Below are 23,587 nucleotides of genomic sequence, written 5' to 3'. Positions count from 1 at the left end.
TAGGCTGGGATAGGGTGAGAAACACTTCACACAACAAAGACCAGGTTGCTAGGAGCCCCCCAGTCTTCTAATGCCCCTTCTCCTTTCTGAGGATCCCTCTATAGACACTTCCACCCCAGCACCTTTCCATAGGTGAGCTTCAAACCCTTCACACCTTTCTAGTCCTGCAGCTCCTGGTCAGGCCCTAGTTGTTCAATCCACTATTGTGGGAGTCAGTGTGGGATGTGCTGACTTGTCTATGGCCTTGTGGACACCAGGGGAGGGTGGGGAAATCCTTTCTGCCTGTTGGCAAATCACAGCTTCACAGGATGCAGGTGTCAGGACCTTGAAAGCTGGTTGACCTGGTTGATATGCTAGGTAGTGTACCTTGACATTTCTCAGGTATGGCAGTCATTGTCCATTTCTAAAGAAGGAGAAGCAATTACCAAGCTTGACAGAAAGAAAGTAGGAAGAGTCCCCCAGACTGGTCAATAAGCCCACGCCAAAGGTAGGCTTACTCTGAGCTCAGAACACCTCAGCTTCGCAGCCCATCTCTCCCACTGGTCCTAGAAAAGTGTTCACATGGTGTTTGAGTTCTGTTGCTGCTGTAACAAATGACCACAGATCTAGCGACTTGGAACAAGAGCCATTTATTATCTCCCACAGCAGTAGGTCCCGAGTCTGGTAAGTGTGGCTTGGTACTCTCTCACATGATCCACATCAAGGTTCTGTCTACCCTGGCCCTATCCGGAGGCTCCTGGGGAAAGTCCACTTCCAGTCTCATTCATTTTGTTGACAGAATTTATTTCCTTCTCATGGTTTCCACTTGGCCTGCCATCATCAGGCCACCAATGGTGGGTGAGTCTTTCTCACACTTAGAATCTCTCTTACTTTTCCTCCTGCTGCTGCATTTCAGGTAAAACTCTCTGCTTTTTAGGGATCAAGTGATTAGACTGGGTCTCCTGGATAATACAGGATAATCCCTAGTTTAAGGTTTGTAATTTTAATTCCATCTGCAAATTTCCTTTTTGCCATGTAATGAAATAGTCACAAGTTCCAAGGACTAGGGCATGGCCATCTTTGGGGGACCATTCTGCTGACCATACATGGTCATTTTTGTAAAATTCAATAGTGATTTTTTTTTGTCCTGTTCTGTAGAAGACCCAGTGTTCTCCAATCTCCTCTTAACCTAACACAGTGTTTTTTCAAACTATAGTTCATTAATCATTGTTGCTTCCTCAAAAAGTGAGTTTGAGTAGCAATTAGCATTTTTGTAAGGAATATAGAATTGAATTGCATAGAAAATACCAAGACTGCACATAACCATCTAAGTTCTATGAAATTGTTAGTGTCCATACACACACACACACACACACACACACACACACACACACACACACACTTCTGAATTAGGTCAGGATTTCAAGTATACTTCTCAGTATATTTGGTTAAGACTTAAAAATTTGAAAAGACATTTTTTAAAAAGATGCTAGAATTCATCTAGAGCCTCCCAGCAAGGCCTGCTCCTGGTCCTGGGAGGATTTCTGAAGCATCTGGGAAGGCGTCTGTCTCCCTAACAGAATGCTGACACAGGCTATCTAGTCCTAGCCCAGAGGTCGGGGGCTCCCTTTGACCCTGGTTGTGTTGAGGGAGCCCTCTGCCCCCACTGTGGACAACTGAAGATGCATCTATTTGTCTCAATTTTCCTTTGTAGCTATGTCTAAGAGTCTGTTTGGACAGGGGAAGAAATCTCTAGATACATTTTTCTGGGTAAACGAGATAACTGGAGAAATCACCTACCCTTCAATGAAGGCAGATGTACCTGAAGCTTCTCCAGCTTCTCTGGAGAATCCCCAAGAGAGGCCCGGATCTCAGTATGGGAGCATGCAGGGGGCTCCTCTCAGTGCCCAGGGCCCATCCAGCATACCTGTACAGAAGGCTGCCCTTCCACCTCCTCCTAAGGCTTCACTGAAAGACACTGGCTCAAGGTACTGCCTCCCATCTACACCAACCCATGGCCTGGCTAAGGCTGGAGCAATGAGCACCTGGCTGCTCTCAGCAGTTCCTGTGACTATCTCACCACGAGGAAGTGCTCTGCCAACATGTGGCCCCCTTGGACAAGTCCCTCTGCCCCCAGCTTCTTCCTTTCCTCCCAGTCCTTCTACCCCCTGGGCCTTCACTTGCAAGCTGAAAAATGTCCTTACTGGGAACAACCGATTTTCCTTTTGAACTTGAAAGTATTTGCATGGTCACAGCTTCCTGAGCAGCCCACCAGCTGAACGCCTCCATGCTCATGTCCATGATACTTTTGCCTCCCCTGGAAGCGTAGAGAACTCTGTGCAGAGGTCTTAGAAGAACACACCAAGTGCTTTCAAACCCCATATAAATTTAACCTAGATTTTGACACAATGTTTTCTAGATCTTCTTTTACCTCCCAAGTCTATTTTGCTCCTAAGTTTTTGGAGTTCAAGAATTTGGTTCTGATGTTGGTAGCAGAGCAGTATGTTTGATTCCCAGCCAGAGCCAGAAGGATACCTCTTTGGTTGAGGTAGGAACAAGCCAGGATGAGTGGGACCTGCAGGCCCTGTGTCTCTGCATATAGCCCAGGGGGTGGCACTCAGGGCTGTCCTGGGTCCTGAGCACAAAGGGGCTAGAGCCCTGCCGGAGCTCTCTTTGAGGCAACCTGAGGCTGAGAGAGCCTTTGGGCAGAGCACCCCTTCTAGCTCTGCCTTCACTGGTGGACAGGCTCCGGATGATGCTTTGGTGAGACAATGGGCAGCCGCTCGACCCTCCAGGAATGGAGTGACTGGTCCAGTCATGCAGGGGTAGGAGGCAGTAAGTAGGGGTTTGGAAACATTGTCTCAGCCTGAGGACCCCAGGAAACCCTCCTCCGGCCTGGGGAGCAAAGGCCTGTGGCCCAGCCTTGATTCTGTAGCCAATGTGTCCAGTCAGAACCCTGCCTCTCTTGGCCTCAGCTTCCCCCCGCCCCCATACAATATAGGGGTGAGCAAGCCTGTCTGCCAGGCCTGCTCAACTTCACTGTCTGTAACTATGTTACCAGGAACCAGGGATGAGTGGTTCCCAGAGGCCCTGGGTACAGCAGGGGGCAGGAAGCCAGGTGCTCACAGTGTGGAGAGGGCCACCAGGCCCAGCAGGGGCCATGGGTTCTGGGCCTATGGCTGGAGCAGGTCTCCACCGGAAGCCATCACACTCATACTTCTGACCAACTGTTCAGCCTCCTGCAGTGCCCTTCTAGTGCACTCTCCTGAAAAAGTTTACTGTGGTGCTCATGCTGAAGGTGAGAAACTTCAAGGATTCTGTGCGGTACTGCAGAGCACGTAGGAAGGGTGGGTTGATGCTGAGCAGCAAGTGGGAAACCGGCACAGAGGGCCTGAACCACAGCTCTAACCTGCAACCCAGAAGCCCAGGGAGAAAAGAGAAGCATGTGCACAGAAAAGCTCCCGGCCGGCGAACTAGAAAAGTGAGAGGCTGGAACCAATTCAAACAACCGGTGAATAGGGCAGGCTAAGTAGAGGCTGGAATCCCAGGAAGCTCTAACTTTGGGAAGGTTAGTGGATATGAAATAATGCTCAGGGAGGAAGAGAGAGTGTGTACCTTACCAGGGTCTCAGGTGGACTTGGCATGTTGCCCACAGATGGTGGGTTCTTCCCTCTACAGCATCATTCAAGGGCAGCCTACAACAAATGGGGTTTGCAGTGGTGACCCCAAGTCACCAGTACAGTGGATTGAATCGTGTCCCTAAGGGATATATGTTCACGTCCTAAGCACCAGGACCTGTGAAGATGACCTTCTAGAGCAATGAATGTGATTAAGTTATGGGTCTTGAGAGGAGGGGCTCATCCTAAATTATCCAGTAGGCCCTACGCGCATTCACATGCATTCTTCAAACAGGGTGAGTTTTGAGACAGACACACAGAGGACACAGAGAATAAGAGGCAGCGATGTGACCACAGGGGCAGAGATTGGAGTGATGTGGCCCCAAGCCAGGAACACTGGCAGCCAGCGGAGTCTGGAAGAGGCAAAGAAAAGAATGTCCCCTTGGGCTTCTGGAGGGAGCATGGTCCCACGACACCTTGATTTTGGATTTCTGGTTTCAAGATTGTGAGGTAATGCATTTGTGTGAAGCCCCCTGGTTTGTAATTTGTGTCAGCCCCAAGAAACATACACCAAACGCAGGCTCTTGTCTGCTCCGTCCCTGCTGTGTTCCCAGTGCCTAGGACAAGGCCTGTGTACTGCCGGTGCCTCCTGTTTGCTCAATGACTAATGGGAAAAGGTCTTAGGAAATCCCTCAGCAAAGATTTTACTCCAAAGTTTAAAAATCCTGCATTTTGGTGGGGGGGGGGCGGGAAGTGAGGTACAGGCTGTCGTCTGTATAGATCATACTGTTCCTCCACCCGATCACACTGCCCATCCTGCTGACTTGGAAGTCTCTGGCTCATGCGTGCCATGGTCTAGGCCAGTGCGCATGGTATTGACAGAGAAAATGAAAAACGGACAGCCTCCAAAAGATGCCGAGGGTGAAATCTGATGGCCCCCTCCCTTGTGAGCCACACACTGTGCTGAACCGATTTCCTCCACATTAGCTGCTGTGATGGACTTTGGGGCAGAAGTGTGCAAATGTTGCTCCAGGAATGATGCCCATAGGCACCTGTGGGGTCCCAGAGAGCCCAGGCTGCTGCCAGGCCTCAGGGGGAGCAGGGCTGCCCCCCCCCGTTCTACACAAGTCCCCTAGGTGCCAAGGTGGCCCTGCTGCCCGCTGACCAACCACGCCACAGTGGCCAGGTCTCTGTCTCTGCTATGCCCCCCATGCCTGCTAGGGCAAGGACTGCTCCAAGGGCGCATCTGGTCTTGACTTGTGAGCTGCCTGTCCCCAGCACTAATCCCGTGGTGGGCCCGTGCAGGGCTGGGGGTGCTGCTGCCTGCTCAGACCCCTCACAGCCCTTGGGACACCTAGGTTCTAATCCCACCTCTCTTATCTACAGGAGACAGAACGGCCTTGGCCAAGTCTCCGTCTCTTCTCACTTTCGGGTATCAGTTTCCCCATGTGCAAGATCTGTCACCTTAGGGGGAGAATTCCTATAGTGCTCCATAATAGGTATGTCCCCACGAGGGCAGGGCTTTGACCAGTAGACTGAGGCTGCAGTAGCAGGGGGCTGGGGATTAGAAGAGGGGCCCATGGCGCCAACTCTGATTTGTGTGGCCACTGGCTGTCCCACCTCCCCCTCCTCCTCCTTGTCCCAACTGCTAAGGAGTGAGGGGTGCCTGGGCCAGCAGCCCAGGACCATCCAAGGGAGGGCTCTGCATTCCTGGGGCAGACTCACTGCGGGTGGGAAGAACTTCCAAGAACATGACCCAGTGTCTCCTTTTACAGATGGGGAGACTGAGGCCAAGTGAGGCCTTGTCCAGGGTCATTCAGTGCAGGGAGCCCAGTAGGAGTTCTACCAAGGTGCCCTGGGGGTTGCGTCAATTCTTACTCATGAGACAGGTACCTGGGTGGCCCTGCCAGGTCAGAGGGCTTGCGGTTGGGGTCTGTGGTTAGGCGGCACAGGTCAGAGGCACCCCCGAAACAGGGAGGTGCTTTGTGATCAGCCAGCTGCCAGGCTTCACCCAATGCATCAGTGGCTCCTGCACCCTGAGTGTGAGTGCCAGCCTCCTGGGAGTTTGGGCTCCCAGCTCTGGGGCCTGCAGGAGAAGGCTGCCAGGACCACGGCCCCCTGCAGAAGAGCCCAGAGCCTTGGAGCCACCAGTCTCCACAGGACTGACGTGGTCTTACTGGCTTGTTCGAGGGTCCCCCCAGAACAGTGGGGGTGGGGTGGGGAAGCTGGATTGGTATAAGGGAAGTAGGAACACCAGGGTGCTGGGACAGGGCCCAAGCTGGATGGGTTCACTTAGGGATGTACACACAGTCCTTAGAGGTTCTAAAGGTGAGCTGACTCCTGACTCAGCCCTGACCCCTCTTGCTTCACCTCTCCATTTCTCAATGCCCACCATCCCCCCTCTCATTAACTCAGGTGGGCTGCCTGGACCTGGAGGTCTTTAAGAAACAAAAGAGGAAGTAGGGCCTGGGGGGGACCTGTCCTGCAGACAGATGTGGCTTTGGACCTATGCCTTCCTAACTGGACAGCCTGGGCTCAGGGCCTGCTTCTTCCTTGGGAGACGTCTGGCCTGGGTCTGGAGCTCAGGTCCCTTTGGAGACTGCTTCTGACCCATGGCTTTGTAGTTGGTGGGGCCTCAACCTGTGCCAGTTTTCAGTGGTGAGACAGAGTTTTCCCTTTTATGTTAGATTGGGAGAGGAGGTCAAATAGGCCATCAATTTCTTGTAACTTCCTATTATGTCACAATCGTTGTAAAACTATTAATAAGTGAATAACAAGAAAAACAATCTGATTAATGTATTATTTATTATATTATTAACAATCAGTTCTGAGACAAAGTCCAATTCAAAACATTACTAAGGATTCTATTATTAGTTGATTTTAGAAATGGCATAATCCAAACCTATATTTCAATAAATCTTCTTATGTAATCTTTAAGGAAGGAATTTTTCACCTCCATCATTTGGCTCTGGAAAATCTTTACAGGCAACATTTTTACATTAGAAAAAAAAAATTCAGTATAGTTGTTATGAAGGTTCAAAGAGATGTGGTATGCACAAACTATAAAAATTACAAATCATTCTTTCTTTTGAACACATATTTGAATTTAAACAGTTTAAATAATAGTGTTTTAGATGAATTTGAAATGAACTTCAAGAATGGTTTGTTAACAGCTTCTTTTCTTTCTGATGCACTGTGGGAAAAAAATTCCTTTCCCATTTCTTCAGCAGTAGGGGCTACAAAAATGGTGTCCCAAATTAGGATTCACCTTATCCTCTTGAGAAATAAGCCAAAGAGGTTTTGGATCTGGTGGAATATATTATCCGAAGGGAAACACCTGTGGAGAGAGAAGCCCTGTGTCTCCAGAGCGGGTCCCCCATGTCTCTGGGGATAAGCTGTGCTGTGGCCTCAGGGAGCCCACACAACTATGCACAAGGGACGGCTCAGAGGGGCCTCACCCCACGTGCGAAACACGGTAGGAACAGGAAGACCGGGGTTGAGGGGGTGACAGAAATCCTGAATGGCCTGAACCATTTTATACTCCCTACTTGCTGGAACTCTTGGGGAAAAAAGCAAGGGTTTTTCCAGATAGTCTGTCCACAAAAACAAACGAGTCACCTCACTGATTCAAAGACACTTACTGTCTGTTAGTGTCATGCTACCAACAGTTATAATACTTTAATGGGTAGGAAAACTTATGGATTTAAACCTAAATTTTCTGTCACTAAGATGTTTTAACAAACTGGTATCAGACTACTTATGACAATGTCAATACTACACATACATCCAATTGCTTTTTTTTCCTTCTACTCTTTCTTTCAGGAAGAATCTGGTTATCTAATTTTTGCTACCCATCAGTCTCCTGTTTTGGACAGCAACTGTCCCCTACTGGCTGCAAAATACATGTTCGTGCTGACACATGAGATGTTTACCAAGTTGCATGTTGAATGAGTCCCATTACTTCAGAACTATGCTGAGACCTGTTTACACGTACCCACATTCACTCATATAAAAATAGATATCCTTGACTCTGTAGAATCCCTCATTTACACACCACTAAAAATATGTTCTTTCATTCTGACATCTTTTTACCCAATCTTGCCAATCAGATAAGAAACACTGTAAGACTGGGAGATAAAACCTTTTAAAACAAGTTTTGTAGCAGAGATTAATTTTAAAAAAAGTTCTACTTTTAGAGCAGCAGTTAGAAACTTCGTTCTTGTAATATGTAAATAATACTGTTATATCAAATTGTGGTTTTAAATTAGTTTAACAGTTTCTTAGCTCTTCAAAAATAACACAGATTTCTGTGTTACTTAATGGCTTCTCCATCCTTCCAATTCCAAGGAATACAAAGGTCTCCATCTTGAAGAACAGAATAAAAATGTGAAATGCAGAGGTGCATCCCTTGTAGGTAAGGCAGTGACTGTTCTAGAAGTCTCTTACAACAATCCACCATTTGTATACTAGAAACGCTGGGCTCCTTATAAAACTTTTCCAGGGAAAATTTTTTCGTTGAAGCCTGTATCAATTCATTTTCAATAACCTTTAACCTGTTATATTGAAAATAAACATAATATTGCCACAAGCTATCACCAAATAAAAGAACATAAAATGTACATATAATTTTATATATTGGGGCTCTTTCTTTCAAGATTTTATTTAAATCCAAGTTAGTTCACATATAGTGTAATATTAAGTTTCAGAGGTAGAATTCAGTGATTCATCAGTTACATACACCACCCAGTGCTCATGACATCACGTGCCCTCCTCGATGCCCATCCCCCAGTTACCCCATCCCCCCCAACCTTCCCTCCAGCAACCCTCAGTTTGTTTCCTAGAGTTCAGCATCTCTTATGGTTTGCCTCCCTCTCTGTCTTTATTTTGTTTTCCTTCCCTTTCCCTATGTTCATCTGTTTTGTTTCTTAAATTCCACGTATGAGTGAAATCATATGGTACTTGTCTTTCTCTGACTCACTTATTTCACTTAGCATAATACCCTCTAGTTCCATCCACGTCATTGCAAATGGCAAAATTTCATTCTTTTCTATGGCTGAGTAATTTTCTTCTTTATCCATTGATCTGTTGATGGACATCTGGGCTCTTTCCAAACACTGGAGTCTAACTTTCTACTCTCAACACTGAAAATGGTGTCCACAAAGGGTAAATGACATGCTTAGAAGACATGCCAATAGTTCTTGTGCATGTATCTCTGAAAGTATTTGTTAAATCTTTTAGCAGCAATGAGTAAAAATAAAGACATAATTTAAAACGTTCTTATCCTGCCTCACTGAGCAGCTGTTAGTGACCAAAGAAAGCAGACCGCTGAGTGTAAAAGTTCCTAGTTTTAGGAACCACCTACAGTCTGACCCTTGGGCAGTAATGACTTCTGGAGACTCCCAAACACCCAGCAGGCTCAGAAGACAGGCCCCTGGGGAGGACGCTCCTCCCCTCCACTCTGTTCTATGCCCATCAGCTCCCTCTCTTCCTCTTGTTCCATCAAGGGCTTGAGTGAAGGCCTAGAAAGCAGACAACTCAGGGCAGAACTCAGTGTCTTAGATACACAGATGGCCAGTTTATGGGTATATTTTGGTAAAAAGCTTCAATCCTCCAAATCTTGAGATGTGTTAAAGAGGCCTTGTCACGTCCTTGAGTGGTGTGCAGACCAGAACGGACATCTCTTGGGAAGCCCACGCAGGAAGGGGAGTAAAGCAAAACTGCCATGGTCAAAGAAGGTTCCCAAAGAAGTTTAAGTATTGCACTGGTTAAAAAATACCCAAATAACCTCTATTTATCCACTCTTAATCTCTGCATAAAGGAAAAAAGTACCATGAACTATCCATAAGCTAGAAAAATATTTGAAAACAGAAATGGTCGTTGTAGTCAGCTGGGACTTAGTAGCACGGGTCTGTAGTTACTGACTTACTCCCTTCAACAACACCCGGAACACTTTCTCAGGTGCTGCTAGTTTTTTTCTGTAAGATTACTCCTTCTAGACACTGCTGCTTAGAGACTGAAGAAGTTGGACAGCAGAGTTGACGGGGTTCTCAGAATGTTCCAGCTGGACCTGTACCTATTCTTTCCAGGATTAGACGGGAAGAACCATAGGTACCATCAACAGCAGGGACCGACAAACTTTTTTGTAAAGGGCTTTTCTCACTGGCTCAAAAAAAGGGAGGGGGAGGTATTTAACAATCTGGCTCAGAAATGGAGAGCCTGGCATCTGGCCAAGTTAATGTGTAGTTCTCCAATGATGCATCTTTACACGCATCTCTGGCCAGGGCCATGCATTCCCATCCCTTCTCAGAGAAGCCTCTCGCCTCATCCCAGGGTTGCCCCGACCCCTAGGCCACAACCTCTACAACCAGGAGGGCCCATCAGTCCTTCTGGAGTACAGTTCTGCATGAGAATCGAGCCCAGAGAGGGCGGCCTTCACTGGGGCTCTCTCCAGGGCTGGCCCTTCCAATAAGGAGGTGGCGGGGAACAGCCTATCCCTCCCTGGGTGCCTCTGGAGTCCAAAGCAGACGAATTTAGATGATTTTTTGCCTTTCCTTATGATTTCTTTGCTTTATTATATTCATACTTCAACAACAATGAAATAGAGGAAAAAGGGAAGCACAGCACAAATGAGAGAAGCGCCATGACACGGTGAGTACGGCTGGTGGCGAGTTTTCTTCCTTTCCTTCTAATGCTAAGAAATGGGCCAGACATTTCCTAGGGGGAAATGACCTTTCTTTCCCCTGACAAAAACGATATCTATTTTTTTTTTTTTTAAATAAAGCTCCTTCTGCCTCTGACATCAACTGTGAGTTCCACAAGGGTATCTGTTCTGAGGGCCGGCTAGGTACCAAAGTACTCAATATTAGTGGAATAAATGAACATTGTTTTAAATCGTTTTTTCCTATTCTATGTCAGTATCAAAATTATTTAAACAGTCTTCTATTACTGTACATTTCTACTGTTTCCAGTTTGCCTAAGTGATATTAAAATTTATAGTATATGATATAGGGTAGGAGGAAACATGAGTGAGTTACCACAAAAGCAGTAAGTGAGGATAGCCCGTGTAGGGAGAGCTGCTTTACCTCTAGGCCCAGGTTACCCTAGGTTATGCCTGCCCCACGTAAGAGCTGTGCATGGGTCATTACCAGCCTCCAAAGGAGGGGGTTCCACAGTACACACATTCCCCCTGGTAGCCAGGCCATGTTAAGAGGCAGGGGCTATAAGTCATGCAGTCTTTTTTTTAAAAGTCATGCAGTCTTGAAAAGGCCATGTGAGGTCGACTTGAGACCCAGATATTAGCTTAGAATACTGGTTTTAAACCGTCCACAAGCCGAGGGTCCTGCAGAGGTACTCAGAGGACCCCGATGGGTATGAGCGGCTTCTAGCTCCCTTCCTCTTTGAACAGAACACCTGCAAGCTTTTATCTCTTTTATCAATTGGGTGTCCACTTGAGAATCTGCTTTATAGAGATATGCAGCTAAAAAGTGAAAACCATAGTCCAAGAACACACTTCATCTGCGGAAAGCCTTATAATGAAGGCAACCTTAATAGGGTGGGGAGAACAGAGTGAAGGGAAGCAGAAGGCAAAGGGGAGGGAAAACTGCAGAGGTCTGCAGAGGGATGAAGGTGATGAGTAAGAGGGAAGGTACACTGGGACCAGCAACAAAGTGGCTTCCTCTCCATGGGGGATAAAACAGGGACGAGGGCTCCAACGCCAGAGCCAGAAAGGGGCTCAGGGAACATGCAAGTTAATGGATTCAGCCAATGGGTGCTTCCTGAAAGCCACCTGTGTGCCAGGCACTGATCTTAGGATGGGAGTGAACAAAAGCAACAAAAAAGTCTGCCCTCATGATGCTTACATTCTGTCGGCGGGGTGGGGAAGGCAGGCAAATGAATGAGGAAAACAGCCTGTCAGAGACCAATGGTGTTGAGTATGAGGGAGCAAGGCAGACGAGGGGCGGTGGAGTGGCGCACATGGGAGGGTGCTGGTTCCCGCTGATGCTCAGGGAAGACCTGAGAAGGTGGACGTGGGCTGAGACGTGAGGGAGGTGAAGGGCAAACCAGGAGGACACCAGGAAGAGACGCTCCAAGATGCTGGATGAAGATAAAAGGGCCATCCGGCTGTAGCAAAATGAGTGAGGGCAAAGTCAAGGGCGCCCCGGCCTGCAGGCCGGCTCAGCAGGAGTGACTTCTCACAGGGCGACTCACTCTGGCCGCTCTGATGAGTCACTGTATTGACCTGACTGACTCACAGGATGGAACTTTCAAAAACTAACCTATGTGAATTGCATTTCTTTTTATTTTACTTCCTCAAAATCTAGTAGCAATGCACCACAGCTACAAAATGGCCACTGGAAAGACAGAAGCAGCAACTACAGTGTAGCCAACAGCCCTCACAGGGACAGGTGGGCCAGAGCTGCTCCCAAGAGTTAAAGCTGACTTACAACGAAGAGAAATCACATCACAAACATGAAGCCTTACCAACCAGTCAAGAAATGGGACATTCGTGCCACTGGATTGGGCCAACAGAGCTGTCACCAAGTCCACAAGCAAAACTAAGAGATGTAGCTCCTTCACTTATTCTCTACACAGAACGATCCCATTATCTCTTGTCTTCTACGGCTCTCCTCCACCGCCACCCTTGCTTTCAGATGAGCAACTGGTGGGGATGGAGGGGTGAATGGGGGGCAAGACAGGAGACATGTGGAACCGGCGGCTCCCCAGCACACTGCTGAACGGTCACCTCAGACCCTCTACCTTCCAGGTTCTGGTCTCTGTACTCCTCTCTCTCCTTCTCTGGGCCACTGTGTTCCCTTTAGTGCTGCTGTGGCTTTCCGGGAGCACAAGCCTTGTGCTTCTCACCCAGCCCCTCTCTGGCCCAGCTTCCACTGACCCCGTGCAGAACCCACACCCCCCACCAGAAACGCAGTCCAGGGGGGTAACAGAGCTGGCCCCAGCGTTCTCTCCACGGCACCTGTCATAGCCTCAGGGACACAACCATCATCACGCCAAATGACCGCTAAATGAATGAACAAGTGAATAAATTCTCAGTCTCCAAACCTCCTTTGCCAACATCCTTAGAAAAACCTCTTTTGAATGTAATATCCTCCTTTCTTCATAGGAGATACATAAAACATTATCAAGCAGTATCCAATGCCCACAAATCAGGAAACTATTGGCTACCAAGTCCTTCAAAGACAACATAGAGACAGGACCGCTTATGAATGACATCAATTTTTTACTTTAAAACTTCTTCTCATTTACTTAAAATCAGTAGTTCTCAATGTTTTAGACCATCAAGATTCCTGTTATTCAAGCAGTAACTGAATTTTTCCCATCTGGAGAATTTCTTTCTGACATTCTTATCTTTTGTTCTGCTCCTGAGTTGACGTTTATACTAACAAGCCTTGCTTCTCAAACGGAGGCACATGGTGGTAATGTCAATGAGGCTGTTACAATCAGAAACACCACATGCAATTCCTGGCAGACCAAGGAGGTGGGGGATAAATAAACGTGGATTATGCACAAATCAGTCCACTTCCTAAGTTTCATGCAGTTTTTATGTCCCATCTTTATGAATTCCGAAAACCTGAATTTTGACAGACTGACTGACAGGACATTACAAAGGGCTCATGGCACTTACTCTTCTTTTCTTTTCATGTTGTCTCTTGCCTGCTGGGCTTTGGTAAGGATAAACCACTGGAGGTTTGCTGGGTCACAGAGGCTTGGGATGTTAAAGTGCCCGAGTTCATGCAAGCTTGGAGCATATCTGTCACTGTAACAAAACACATGTGAAAGGAAAAATCACTCATCCCTCCATTCCCCACTCCACCCCCAAAGAAAATATTTTAGTAGTCTGATGAGTGATGAAGGAATTCATCAAGAAAATCCACTTTGAAAGTATAGTAAAATTATGCTTTAAGTTTTGCTGTTCCCCAAACAGACACACGTTCAGGATGACCACATACTTCCTTACCTCGTGGCCACCCTCATCTGTAAGATGAGCCCAGTGAGGTGTGAGGTGAGGTGTGCATTTAGCACCAAGCATAGACTGTGAAAACAGTATGTGCACAAAAAATGTGGGCTAGTGATTCAACATTAGTTTAATTCTAGAAAGTTTTCCGTAGGATTGACTTTGCCCTGTAAGTGGCAATGTACTTCAAGACTATTCTAGAGAGTCAATCCTTCAATTCCTTTAAGTTGGCTTTTTTAATGTGTAAATGAGTGTCACTTTTCTTTAGTTCCTAAGAAAAACACAAAACAATTTAATCCACTTACACAATGCATCTAAGTGAAAGAATAAAAGTCGTTCTTGTTTTAGATATTTACCTGTTAAGGATCATCTGTAAACCACGCAGACTGCGAGGGTGAAAGGGTATTCTGTTTTTCACCAGTCTACTATAGAACACATCAAGAAGAGAGTAATATTCTTCAAGCGTCAATACTGGTTGCAATTCCTCAATATAAACCACTTGTATACCTCCGAGGAGGTAGCTTATTTGGTCTTCTAAAAGCATCAGCCTCCTCTGAAGGTCAAAATAACTTGGTAACCTTTCAAAAAGCTACAGTATTTAAAAAAAAAAAATGAAACAAATATTTAGTTTTATGTTATTGTAATAGCTCAATTTTAGGATTCCAATAAATGGGATTGAGAAATTTTAACAAGAAAATTGTTTTCCTAGACGGAAAGGTCTAAGAAGTCAAAGAAAAAGACTTAATGTAATGCTGGAAATATTAATATTCAAAACAAAACACTACAAATCTTAGGGATTTTTAGATAAGACTAAAGAGATTGCAGAAAAAAAGAAATAGGTTCCAAATGAAAATAAGTCCTAAGTACTAACATTTAAATCTAAAATTAGTTTAAGAATGATTACATGGTCTAATAAAGAATGGTTTGAGAAATAAAGTACATGGATTTTAGCACCAAGTCTACTTCTTCAGAATTTACTTTAATTCAGCAAAACTCAATTCCATGCAATAAACATCACTGAGCACCTACCACGTACTTAAGCACAAATTGGGCACCTGTGTGTACAGATTTGAAGAGCTGGGCCCTGCTTTTCAGTCGGGGTACAAGTAAACAAAACAAGAATCAGGATTCTTTGTACTACGTGCCATGTCCACGTGAGTGGATACAGAGAAGACGTTCAAGTGAAAGGTTTCTAAGGAAGTCTAATGTGCCTGTCTGAAAATACAGACAGGATTTCGCAGGCGTTAAGTGCACATGGAGGTATGTCAGGGGAAGAGAGACGGAAGCATGAAGAGGGGCAGCACACTCCACGCACACTCCAATGGGAAGGCCCTGGTGTGCTGTGCTGAGGACTCAGACTTTACCTGGAGAGCTGGGGATGGGCAACTTAACAGTGGAGTGGGAAGGCATCAAAAACCTATGCTCTAATAAAAGTAACTGTAGCGTACGAATTCTACAAGTTATCTATAATGGACTTCTAACAGTCTGAAAATCATTTCCCTACCCACTTTCTCCATTTTTCTCTTGATGATTTATCTATATATAAATGGTAATTACCTTTAAAAAACCTTATTTTCAGATAACTCTAGATTTGAACATCTTCCCCCCTTTCCCCAGTGGTAATGTCTTGCAAAACTACAGTATAACATCACCACCGGGAAACTGACATTGATCTGATAGAACTGATTCAGACTTCATCAGTTCTACTTACACTTAGTTGTGTGTATGTGTGTGTATTTAACTGTATGCAGGTTTGTCCCATGTGTAGATTCACACGCCATGACCACATGACATAGAACAGTTCCACCGTAGGGATCCTGCACGCCCAGTGATGCCCCACGGACCACGGGGGAGAGAGCTCCCTACTCCCCAACCCCTGGTGACCACTAATCTGTTCTTTCCACAATTTTGTTATTTTAAGAATGTTACATAAGTGGAATCAAACAGTATGTAATCTTTTGATACTGACTTTTTTCACTCAGCACAATGCCCTTAAGATCCACCCAGGTTGTTGCTGGTATGAATACTTCATCCCCTCTTCCTGTTGGGTAATGTTCTGTTGTATGGATGTGCCACAGTTTAACCATTCACACTGTGAAGGACATTAGAGTTGTTCTAGTTGTTGGCTATTATGCACATTCGTGTACAGGTTTTTGTGTGAACATAATTTTTCACTTCTTTAGTTTAAATGCCCAAGGGTGCAATTTCTGGGTCACATGGTAAACACGTTTAGTTCTGTGCTGTCACGCTCTGTTCCAGAGCCCCTGTACCATTCTACATACTCCCCCCAGTGACGGATGAGTGATCTGGTGTTTCCACACCCTTGCCAGAATTTGGTGGTGTCATTATTTTTCATTTTAGCCATTCAAAAATATTTGTCATCTGTAGGTCTTCCGTGACATAGCTATTCATTTTGGATTGTTTGGTTTTTTGACTACTGAGTTTTAAGAGTTCTTTATACACTAGGTACACAGACTTTGTCAGATATGGTTTGCAAATATCTTCAACCAAATATTTGATTGGAACAGACATTTCACAGAAGAAAGTATAAGCCCATGAAAAGATACTCTCCATCATCTGTCATTATGGAAATGCAAATTAAGTCCACATGAGATAGCACCACACATTAGGTGTGTTAGGATGTGTTAAAATTAAAATTAGGATGGCTAAAATTAAAAAGACCACCAGCACAAGCATTAGCAGTTTCTCAAAAGGTAAAAATACCCTAACACATGATCCGACTATTCCACTTTTAGAAGAAAAGGGAATATATGTGCATATGGACACAATGTTTCTAACAGCTTTATTTCCCATGCCAAAACTGACATAACTCAATGTCCATCAATAGGTAAATGGATAAACAAACTGGTATATTTATATGATGGAACACTACATGGAAATAAAAAGAAATTCTTGACACATGCAACAGTATGGATGAATCTGAAAATAATTATGTCAAATGAAAGAAAACAGAACCGCCCCCCAAAAAGAAGTATATACTTTGTGATTCCACTTATATGAAATTCCAGTTATAAACTGATTTATAGTGACAGCAGACCACTGGTTGCTTGGGGAGAGGGTGGCGGGATGGAGGAGAGAGTTTACAAAGGGACATGAGCACACTTTTGTGGGTGATGGATATGTTCACTATCTTGATTGTGTTAATGGCTTCATGGGTTTTTACACATGTTAAATCTCATCGAATTATACACACTAAATACGTGCAGTTTATTGTATGTCAATTATAACACAGTAAATCTGTTAAAACCAAAACAAGAGAATGCAGGCCTTTTACGCTATGCTTCAGAAAAGACTATAAAATTTCCAAATAAAAACTGACTTAAAAATCAGGCCTCTTGAGTATTTTAACTACATGATAAACATCTATTCTGAAAATAGCTGAAACTATGATGAGTTTTTTTAGTTCACTGACATAACAGCATAGTTTGAAACAAAAGTAAGTCAGGATTTTTTGCTTTGAAGCTTTTCCTTACTTTTGTCCAGTGATGATGGACATCCATTGTTCCTAGCATCACATGGCCCACTGCACTCATTCCGGATCGGTCTGTAAATATTATTGTACATCCTGGTGATAAAACACAAACCCTTTGGTCACTGTCCATAGATGCTTCATTTTTTTAGTATTGTGCAAATAATTAAATTTAGTAAACAAATTCAGTAGAAGCTTAAAGGCTAATTTTTTATTTTATTTTATTTTTTAAAGATTTTATTTATTTATTTGACAGAGAGTGAGCACAAGCAGGGGGAGTGGCAGGCAGAGGAAGAGGGGGAAGCAGGTTCCCGCAGAGCAGGGAGCCCAATGCAGGGCTTGATCCCAGGACCCCAGGATCATGACCTGAGCCGAAGGTAGTCGCTCAACCAACTGAGCCACCCAGGTGCCCAAGGCTAATTAAAAAAAAAAAAAATTTTTTTTTAAAGATTTATTTTAGAGATGGGGAGAGAAAGAGAACGCACAAGCGTTTCCACGTCAGGGAGTGTGCGCAGAGGGGGTGGAAGAGAATCTCAAGCAGATTCTGTGCTGAGCCTGCCACCTGGCTCCATCTCAGGACCATGAGATCATGACCTGAGCTGAAATCAAGTCAGAAGCTTAACGGACTGAGGCACCCAGGTGCCCCTTAAAGGCTAATTTTGTGTCTCTGTTTTACTCAAAGGAACAGATTTAAAAGTTCAGCTGTGATAAAGTCACATCTGTAAGGTCTTTTAACACTTAGTTTTCCTCCACAATTTACAGATGTGTATAGCAGCTGAGTGATATTTTAAAAGAAAATGGAAATTGTTTACCTTTTGCATTTTTAAGTGTTTCCAAGTTGTGCTGTGCTAAGCGGCCTAAACTATGAAGCTGGCTACAGCGATGGGCGATGCCCCAGCTCCTCTGCCACCTAGTACAACAGAGCACACAGGCGCGTTAACACCAGGCGCCCCCGAGGGAGGACGCCTGCATTCACCCCTTGCTACTTGATGCCTGGGAAAGCCAGTGAGTTTCTTTCTCAAGTAGGCATATGTTTTCCAACTAGCTCATTTTTTTTATGAAGCAACCAAATGGAAAATGAATGGTTTGCCAGAGGGTAAAAATATTACTACTATGTTCAGATATCCAAACATTTCAAACAAGCAAATACACTATGCTGTTTCTATTTTAAAATAAGGAAATGAAATGCGGAACACTTAAAAAAAACCTTTTTCATCTCCACATCATTCAATGATGATGATTTTGTTTTAGATTTAAGTTCTAATTAGGAACTCCAGACTAGATCAGATTCTTTTTATCTTATTCTAGAGAAAGTGACTTTATGACATGTAATCTACGTATTTTATAAATGAACACTGAATCTTAGTGACACAATGGAACCTGATATCTGTGTGGTGTCACAGAGGCACTGGTATGAGCACTGATCTTTAGAAGCATCAGAACATCCCCCTTTGAATTCTAATTCTGTTACTTACTGGCTCTGTGACCTTGAACAAGTTGCTTCTAGCCTTCCTAATGTTTCCATTTCATACATACAAAGTGGGATCACCTCCTCCAGCACAGGTAGCATAAATCAAAGGGGATAACATATGTGAAGGAGTAAGGCACTCAAAACAAGCTCTCAAAAAACTTAGGTTCCTTCTTCATCCTATTACCAATTCTGATGAATGTCATTTCTGATAAAATGGATTTTCAATACTTTTTCTTTAACCCACAGGTGAAACAGATATAATTTCAAAGAATTAACACTGTGATAAAGCTACTAAATACAGTTCTTACTAATAAATGGTCTTTCACACAGGTGGCTTAGAGTTAGAAACAATGTCATTGGTCACAGTGTTTCTCTTTTGTAGGCTTGGCTGATTTTCCGATAGTGGAAAGCCATCATACCCATGATCCTCAAATGCTTTGGTCTCAGAATGCTTTTGCACTCTTAAAAATGGAGAACCCAAAGACCTTTTGTTTATGTGTTTTAATATTTATTGATATTTACCATGGCAAAAATCAAAGCGGAGAAGTTTCTACACCATACTGTAATATTAAAAAAAATCCTTTTGTTTTCCTAATTCTAGTCTCTTTGATAGTTCATTTAGAATTTATACTAGAAAAAAGTACTTTTATGTACATAAATTTATTTTACAAACTTAAAAAGGATCTTGTTATTTGGGTGTTAGCTAGAGAAGTCCATACTACTACACTGTGAATTAAAAGAACCCTCCTAATCAAAGCAGGGCCTAAAAATAACTGATGTGATGACAAAAGTGCAGCCATCAGCACAAATCCAAACATCCCACACACACCAAGTCTACACGCTTTCCTTGAAATCTTATCTTATAAAACTATGATTTGAAAACAAAAAAAACAAAAAAACCCCACTATAATTTGAATATACAAGAACAAAACATTTAAGTATTATCAGTACTCCACAGGCACAGGAAAAAGGTGCTATTATGATACCCAAATAGTCATTTAGTTCAAAAGAAGAAAAAAAAATCCTGATAATAAAGGTTGGAAACAACAAAACAGGTTACAATGAACTGTAATAGAAATGTTCAAGCACAAGACTGAGCAACAGTTTCTCAGTTCTTGTAACGGGGGGTTCCCCCCCACCCCCGGAATCACACCAGGGCCTCCTTTTCCCTTCCTTAGTGTTTTAACAGCTGTTAAATGTGTTTTTGTAATAAATGCCCGTTATCTTTACAGAACTGTGATTTCCAGGTTAATGAAAACTTTAAAAAGTCATGCTATAAAACACAGAACCAAGAATACAACACCCATTTTTTGTCTCCCTTCCTCATTTTAAATTTAAATACTGATCTCACAGGATGGAGGGATAATTACTTTTTATATATTATGTGCATATGGAAAAGGATTTTCTTTAATAAACATTACTTTAAAAAATTAAACTCATGCTAAAAATGTCAGTATCTAAACCTTACTTCACAATTTTAAACAAGAAATTGATAAAAGTTTTCTTATAAAGATGAATATTTGACTACTTTCAGAAAAAGATAATTGAAGGCTACTTATAGTTATCAGAATAATTAAAGATGCAAATATTTAACTGCTGGGAAGCTTGACCAGTAGATAATACATGCTTATTTTAGTCTCTAAATTAAGGTCTTTGTTACCTGATGTCTGAGAGCTGCAGCTGCTGAGACAGATCATCTTTTAAACGATCTAGTTCTCTTCTAAGTGGTAAACTGTTCCTCAGTTTTTTAATTGCACTTTTCCCATTGTTATCTAGCCAGGATCTAGAAAGAAAAAAGCAGAGATACACACTTTTAATACTGACTCTAATGCAGACATTTCTAGTACTAAAAGACATAGGCACCGCAGTAAAGCAGACCCGGTGTTAAACTGAGTTTCCAACCAAACCTTTACCAAATTATAAGCAAAACACAGGTGGGGAGAGTTGAGTAGAGAGTGACGTAGCAGAGTTGACTTCAGCTGGGCATGCAGTAGGGTGGCAGTGAGCATCAGGGGAGTAAACAGACCGACCCGAAAGGGCGGATGTTTTGGGAGACTCTGTGGTAAAAGAGACTGGGCTGGTGAGATTTGGCCACTGGAGGACTTGGATAGAGATATGGGGGAGTAAGCACCGAGAGCTCAGGGCACTAATTACCAAGATTAAACTAAAGGAAGAAGTTGGAATCTACCCAGCTAGAACCCACGAAGTAATCTTTGCAAGTACCTTCATTAGGACATATTCACTGCCCTTTAAATGTCACCAGCACCATTAGATGTGTCTTCTGAGTTTGACTTTTTCACCTTATTCGTTGTACCATACATTATTTATGCATTTGCTCTGGTAAAGTGGCAGTTCTACACTCCACGGGTACGTGAAGGATGTGTGTGAGTGAAGATCTAGCACAGCCCACTGAAAATTGTAATACACATAAGGGATAGGTCTTGAAGTATCTTGAATTTTTAAACCTTTATCTCATCTCTAGAAATCTAGCAACAGGTTTAGCATATTAAATTTTTTTATATATATGCAAAGGAAGTCACCATAACTAGAATACGACTTAACAAGTGCTGGCAGAATAGACATTTTAAAAATTATCAAGTTGATAATCTTGAAACCAACAAAATCTTTATGCATCTATCAAGTATTTATCTGAAATGCTTGATACTGTGTTGTGTTGGGATGTAAGGAGGATAAAATGGCTGCACAAAAGGAGACACATCTAAGGAATACAGAGATAAGAAATTAGGATATATGAGGGGTGCCTGGGTGGCTCAGTCGGTTAAGCGTCTGCCTTCAGCTCAGGTCATGATCCCAGGGTCCTGGGATCGAGTCCCGCCTCGAGCTCCCTAAAAAGATTTATTTATTTGACAGAGAGAGAATAAGCAGGGGGAGCAGCAGGCCAAGCAAGGAGCCCGGATGCAGGACTTGATCCCATTGGGACCTGAGCCGAAGGCAGATGCTTGACCAAGTGAGCCACTCAGGCACCCTAAAATCTTTTTATTTTTATTTTTTTTAAAGAATAGTATATTTGAGCTTCTATGAGAACAAAGGAAGAATCAATTCTGTCTGTAAGATTCTATAGAACAGGTGATATGTGACCTGGAACCTGACAGATATATCAGATGTTTTCCAGGCAGATTAGTGAGGGGGAAGGGCATGCCACTCATGCTAGTACACAAGGAACCATAAGGCGAACCAATATGCCTAGAGGGAGGGAAGTATGAGATGAGAGTAGGAAGGCAGGGTCGGGGGAGGTGGTGAGTCAGCCCATGAGGGTTTTGCATATCGAGAGAAGGAATCGGGACCTTATCCTCTAAGTAAAGGTATTCAACATTTTTAATTCACTAACTTTGTACAGTAATTAATAATTCTTCCTACTCCCTTTTTAAGGGTATTGGTAAAAATTCTGTCATCTCTGCATAATGGGATAAATAAGAAAATAAATAAAAATATCTTACATCACTATTATTAGCTATTATAAGTTTTCAACATTTTCCTCATTTATTAATATATGTTATTCAATTTACTTTAAATCATATAACAGAAAGCATGATTTGCAGACAAATGAATTATCAAACAGTCTTAAATGGAGACTGAAATATAATCTTAAGATTATACACTCATGACTTGATTTTTGGAATTCTTACATTTAGTGTATAAAAATCAACTGGTCTAATTTAACAATTGTGTTTTGTTTCTTAACAGTGAGATAAAAATGAAGATTCTAAACACAGCATTTAATACATATATAGAGATAAAGATACATATTCCCTGGCTTAAGCCATGAGAGGTTCAGGAGCTACTGAGCACATGTAGCCCTCAGGTCTTGGTTTCTTAAAAACCATTCCTTACTAAAAAGATTCAGACCTTTCTGGCAAAACGACTGAATCAAACACTGGGGCACAAACAGTCCAGATGAGCTTGGAACGACTTAATGAATCAGAAGGTGAGACTTCCCAAGGAATGACAGGAACATAGGAGCCAGCTCCAAGGGATGATAAAATTAGAAAATTACTATCTGGAAACTATCATAGTAATATGTGATTCAGGCAAGAATCATCAATGAAGATTAGGGCTAGAGAGTAAGTGCGGTGAATAAAAGGATATTTACATAGCTGTGAGATCTTCAAAAGAAACTAATTGAGAGGAAAACTCGTAATGTATTTACTGTGGAAAAATAGGGGTCATCACCTTAATCGTTTCTTTTCCTTATTACACTGGCTGGACCCTCCAAGACAAATTAAGTCGTAGAGGGAAGAGCAGGCTTGTTTCTGGCCGGCTTGTTTCTCCTCCCATCTGCGTTCTACCTTTCAAAAATTCCAAAAAGCATGTCTCTTACTGACATTCCTTTGTTTCCCTCAGCAACCGCCATGAACTTTCATAAATTTCTAGGGATCTGCAGGCTACCAACTGGGAAATGCTCCTCTGGATAATGCACGAGTTATTAAGGGGAATGACATGATAAAATCTTTTTGTAAAGGGAAAAGAAACCAGTAGTAACAGATCCTTTAGGAAGTTATAATCTAGGAATAAGTAGTAATGCAGATTCCCATTAAGCATTTTTGAATGGTCTTTTTCTCACCTGAGTAAAAACTATGAAAACATACCTAATGTTGGTTTAAATCCAAACTTGGTATTTTTAATCTGACCTCAGGAGATCACCAGACAACCTACATTTTGACTATGCAAATTAAACTAAAAGGCAAAGAGAAAAGTATACCTTCTTGTCCAATATGGAAACATATGGTTATCCTGACAGCTCATACTCTGGAACTAAGAGACAGAGATCTACATTACTCTCTAAATGAGAATCCTCTATTGGATTTTGAAAGAACAATTAATGCCTGAATTTGCTATAAAAATCATTTAAATTCTTAATTTTATAATCATAGTCATTTGTAAAATGTGAACCCTTTATTTTTAATGGGGAAAATCCATTCAAATTACTATTGAGATTAAAGAGTCATTTTATATTCATTTTATAATAAAATACAGTTAAACCACACTTTCAAGAACTTTAAGAAATGTTGAAATTTATTTATAAAAATTTATCAAAA

General features: G+C 43.0%; 2 protein-coding genes across 5 annotated transcripts in view; one reads left to right on the top strand and one right to left on the bottom strand.

Moving 5' to 3' along the window:
- Positions 1 to 1,695: 1,695 nt before the first annotated feature.
- Positions 1,696 to 2,208, top strand: CUNH3orf86 (chromosome unknown C3orf86 homolog). The gene has a single exon (XM_028107039.1). It carries the CDS (start codon positions 1,696 to 1,698, stop codon positions 2,206 to 2,208), a length of 513 nt encoding a protein of 170 aa, XP_027962840.1.
- A 4,174-nt stretch (positions 2,209 to 6,382) lies between these two features.
- TCAIM (T cell activation inhibitor, mitochondrial) overlaps positions 6,383 to 23,587 on the bottom strand; it is a 54,445-nt gene continuing 37,240 nt past the window's right edge. For all 4 annotated transcript variants that reach the window (XM_028107091.2, XM_028107089.2, XM_028107092.2 and 1 more), the window contains exons 6-11: positions 20,191 to 20,313; positions 17,872 to 17,969; positions 17,064 to 17,155; positions 13,926 to 14,158; positions 13,240 to 13,371; positions 6,383 to 8,149 (exon numbers count right to left, since the gene is read on the bottom strand). In XM_028107091.2, coding sequence (XP_027962892.1) covers positions 7,909 to 8,149; positions 13,240 to 13,371; positions 13,926 to 14,158; positions 17,064 to 17,155; positions 17,872 to 17,969; positions 20,191 to 20,313 — 919 coding nt within the window. In that variant the 3' untranslated portion in view covers positions 6,383 to 7,908. The remainder of the gene's footprint in view (positions 8,150 to 13,239; positions 13,372 to 13,925; positions 14,159 to 17,063; positions 17,156 to 17,871; positions 17,970 to 20,190; positions 20,314 to 23,587) is intronic.

This window comes from Eumetopias jubatus, unplaced genomic scaffold (genome assembly GCF_037043125.1).
Source record: "Eumetopias jubatus isolate StellerSeaLion01/CBP00866 unplaced genomic scaffold, mEumJub1_p1.0 scaffold_1, whole genome shotgun sequence".
NCBI lineage: Eukaryota > Metazoa > Chordata > Mammalia > Carnivora > Otariidae > Eumetopias > Eumetopias jubatus.
This window is presented reverse-complemented; position numbering and strand designations above follow the sequence as displayed.

What these genes read in the sequence shown, in the direction of transcription:
- CUNH3orf86 (XM_028107039.1), top strand. Translation starts at nt 1,696, where the DNA reads ATGTCTAAGAGTCTGTTTGGACAGGGGAAGAAATCTCTAGATACATTT.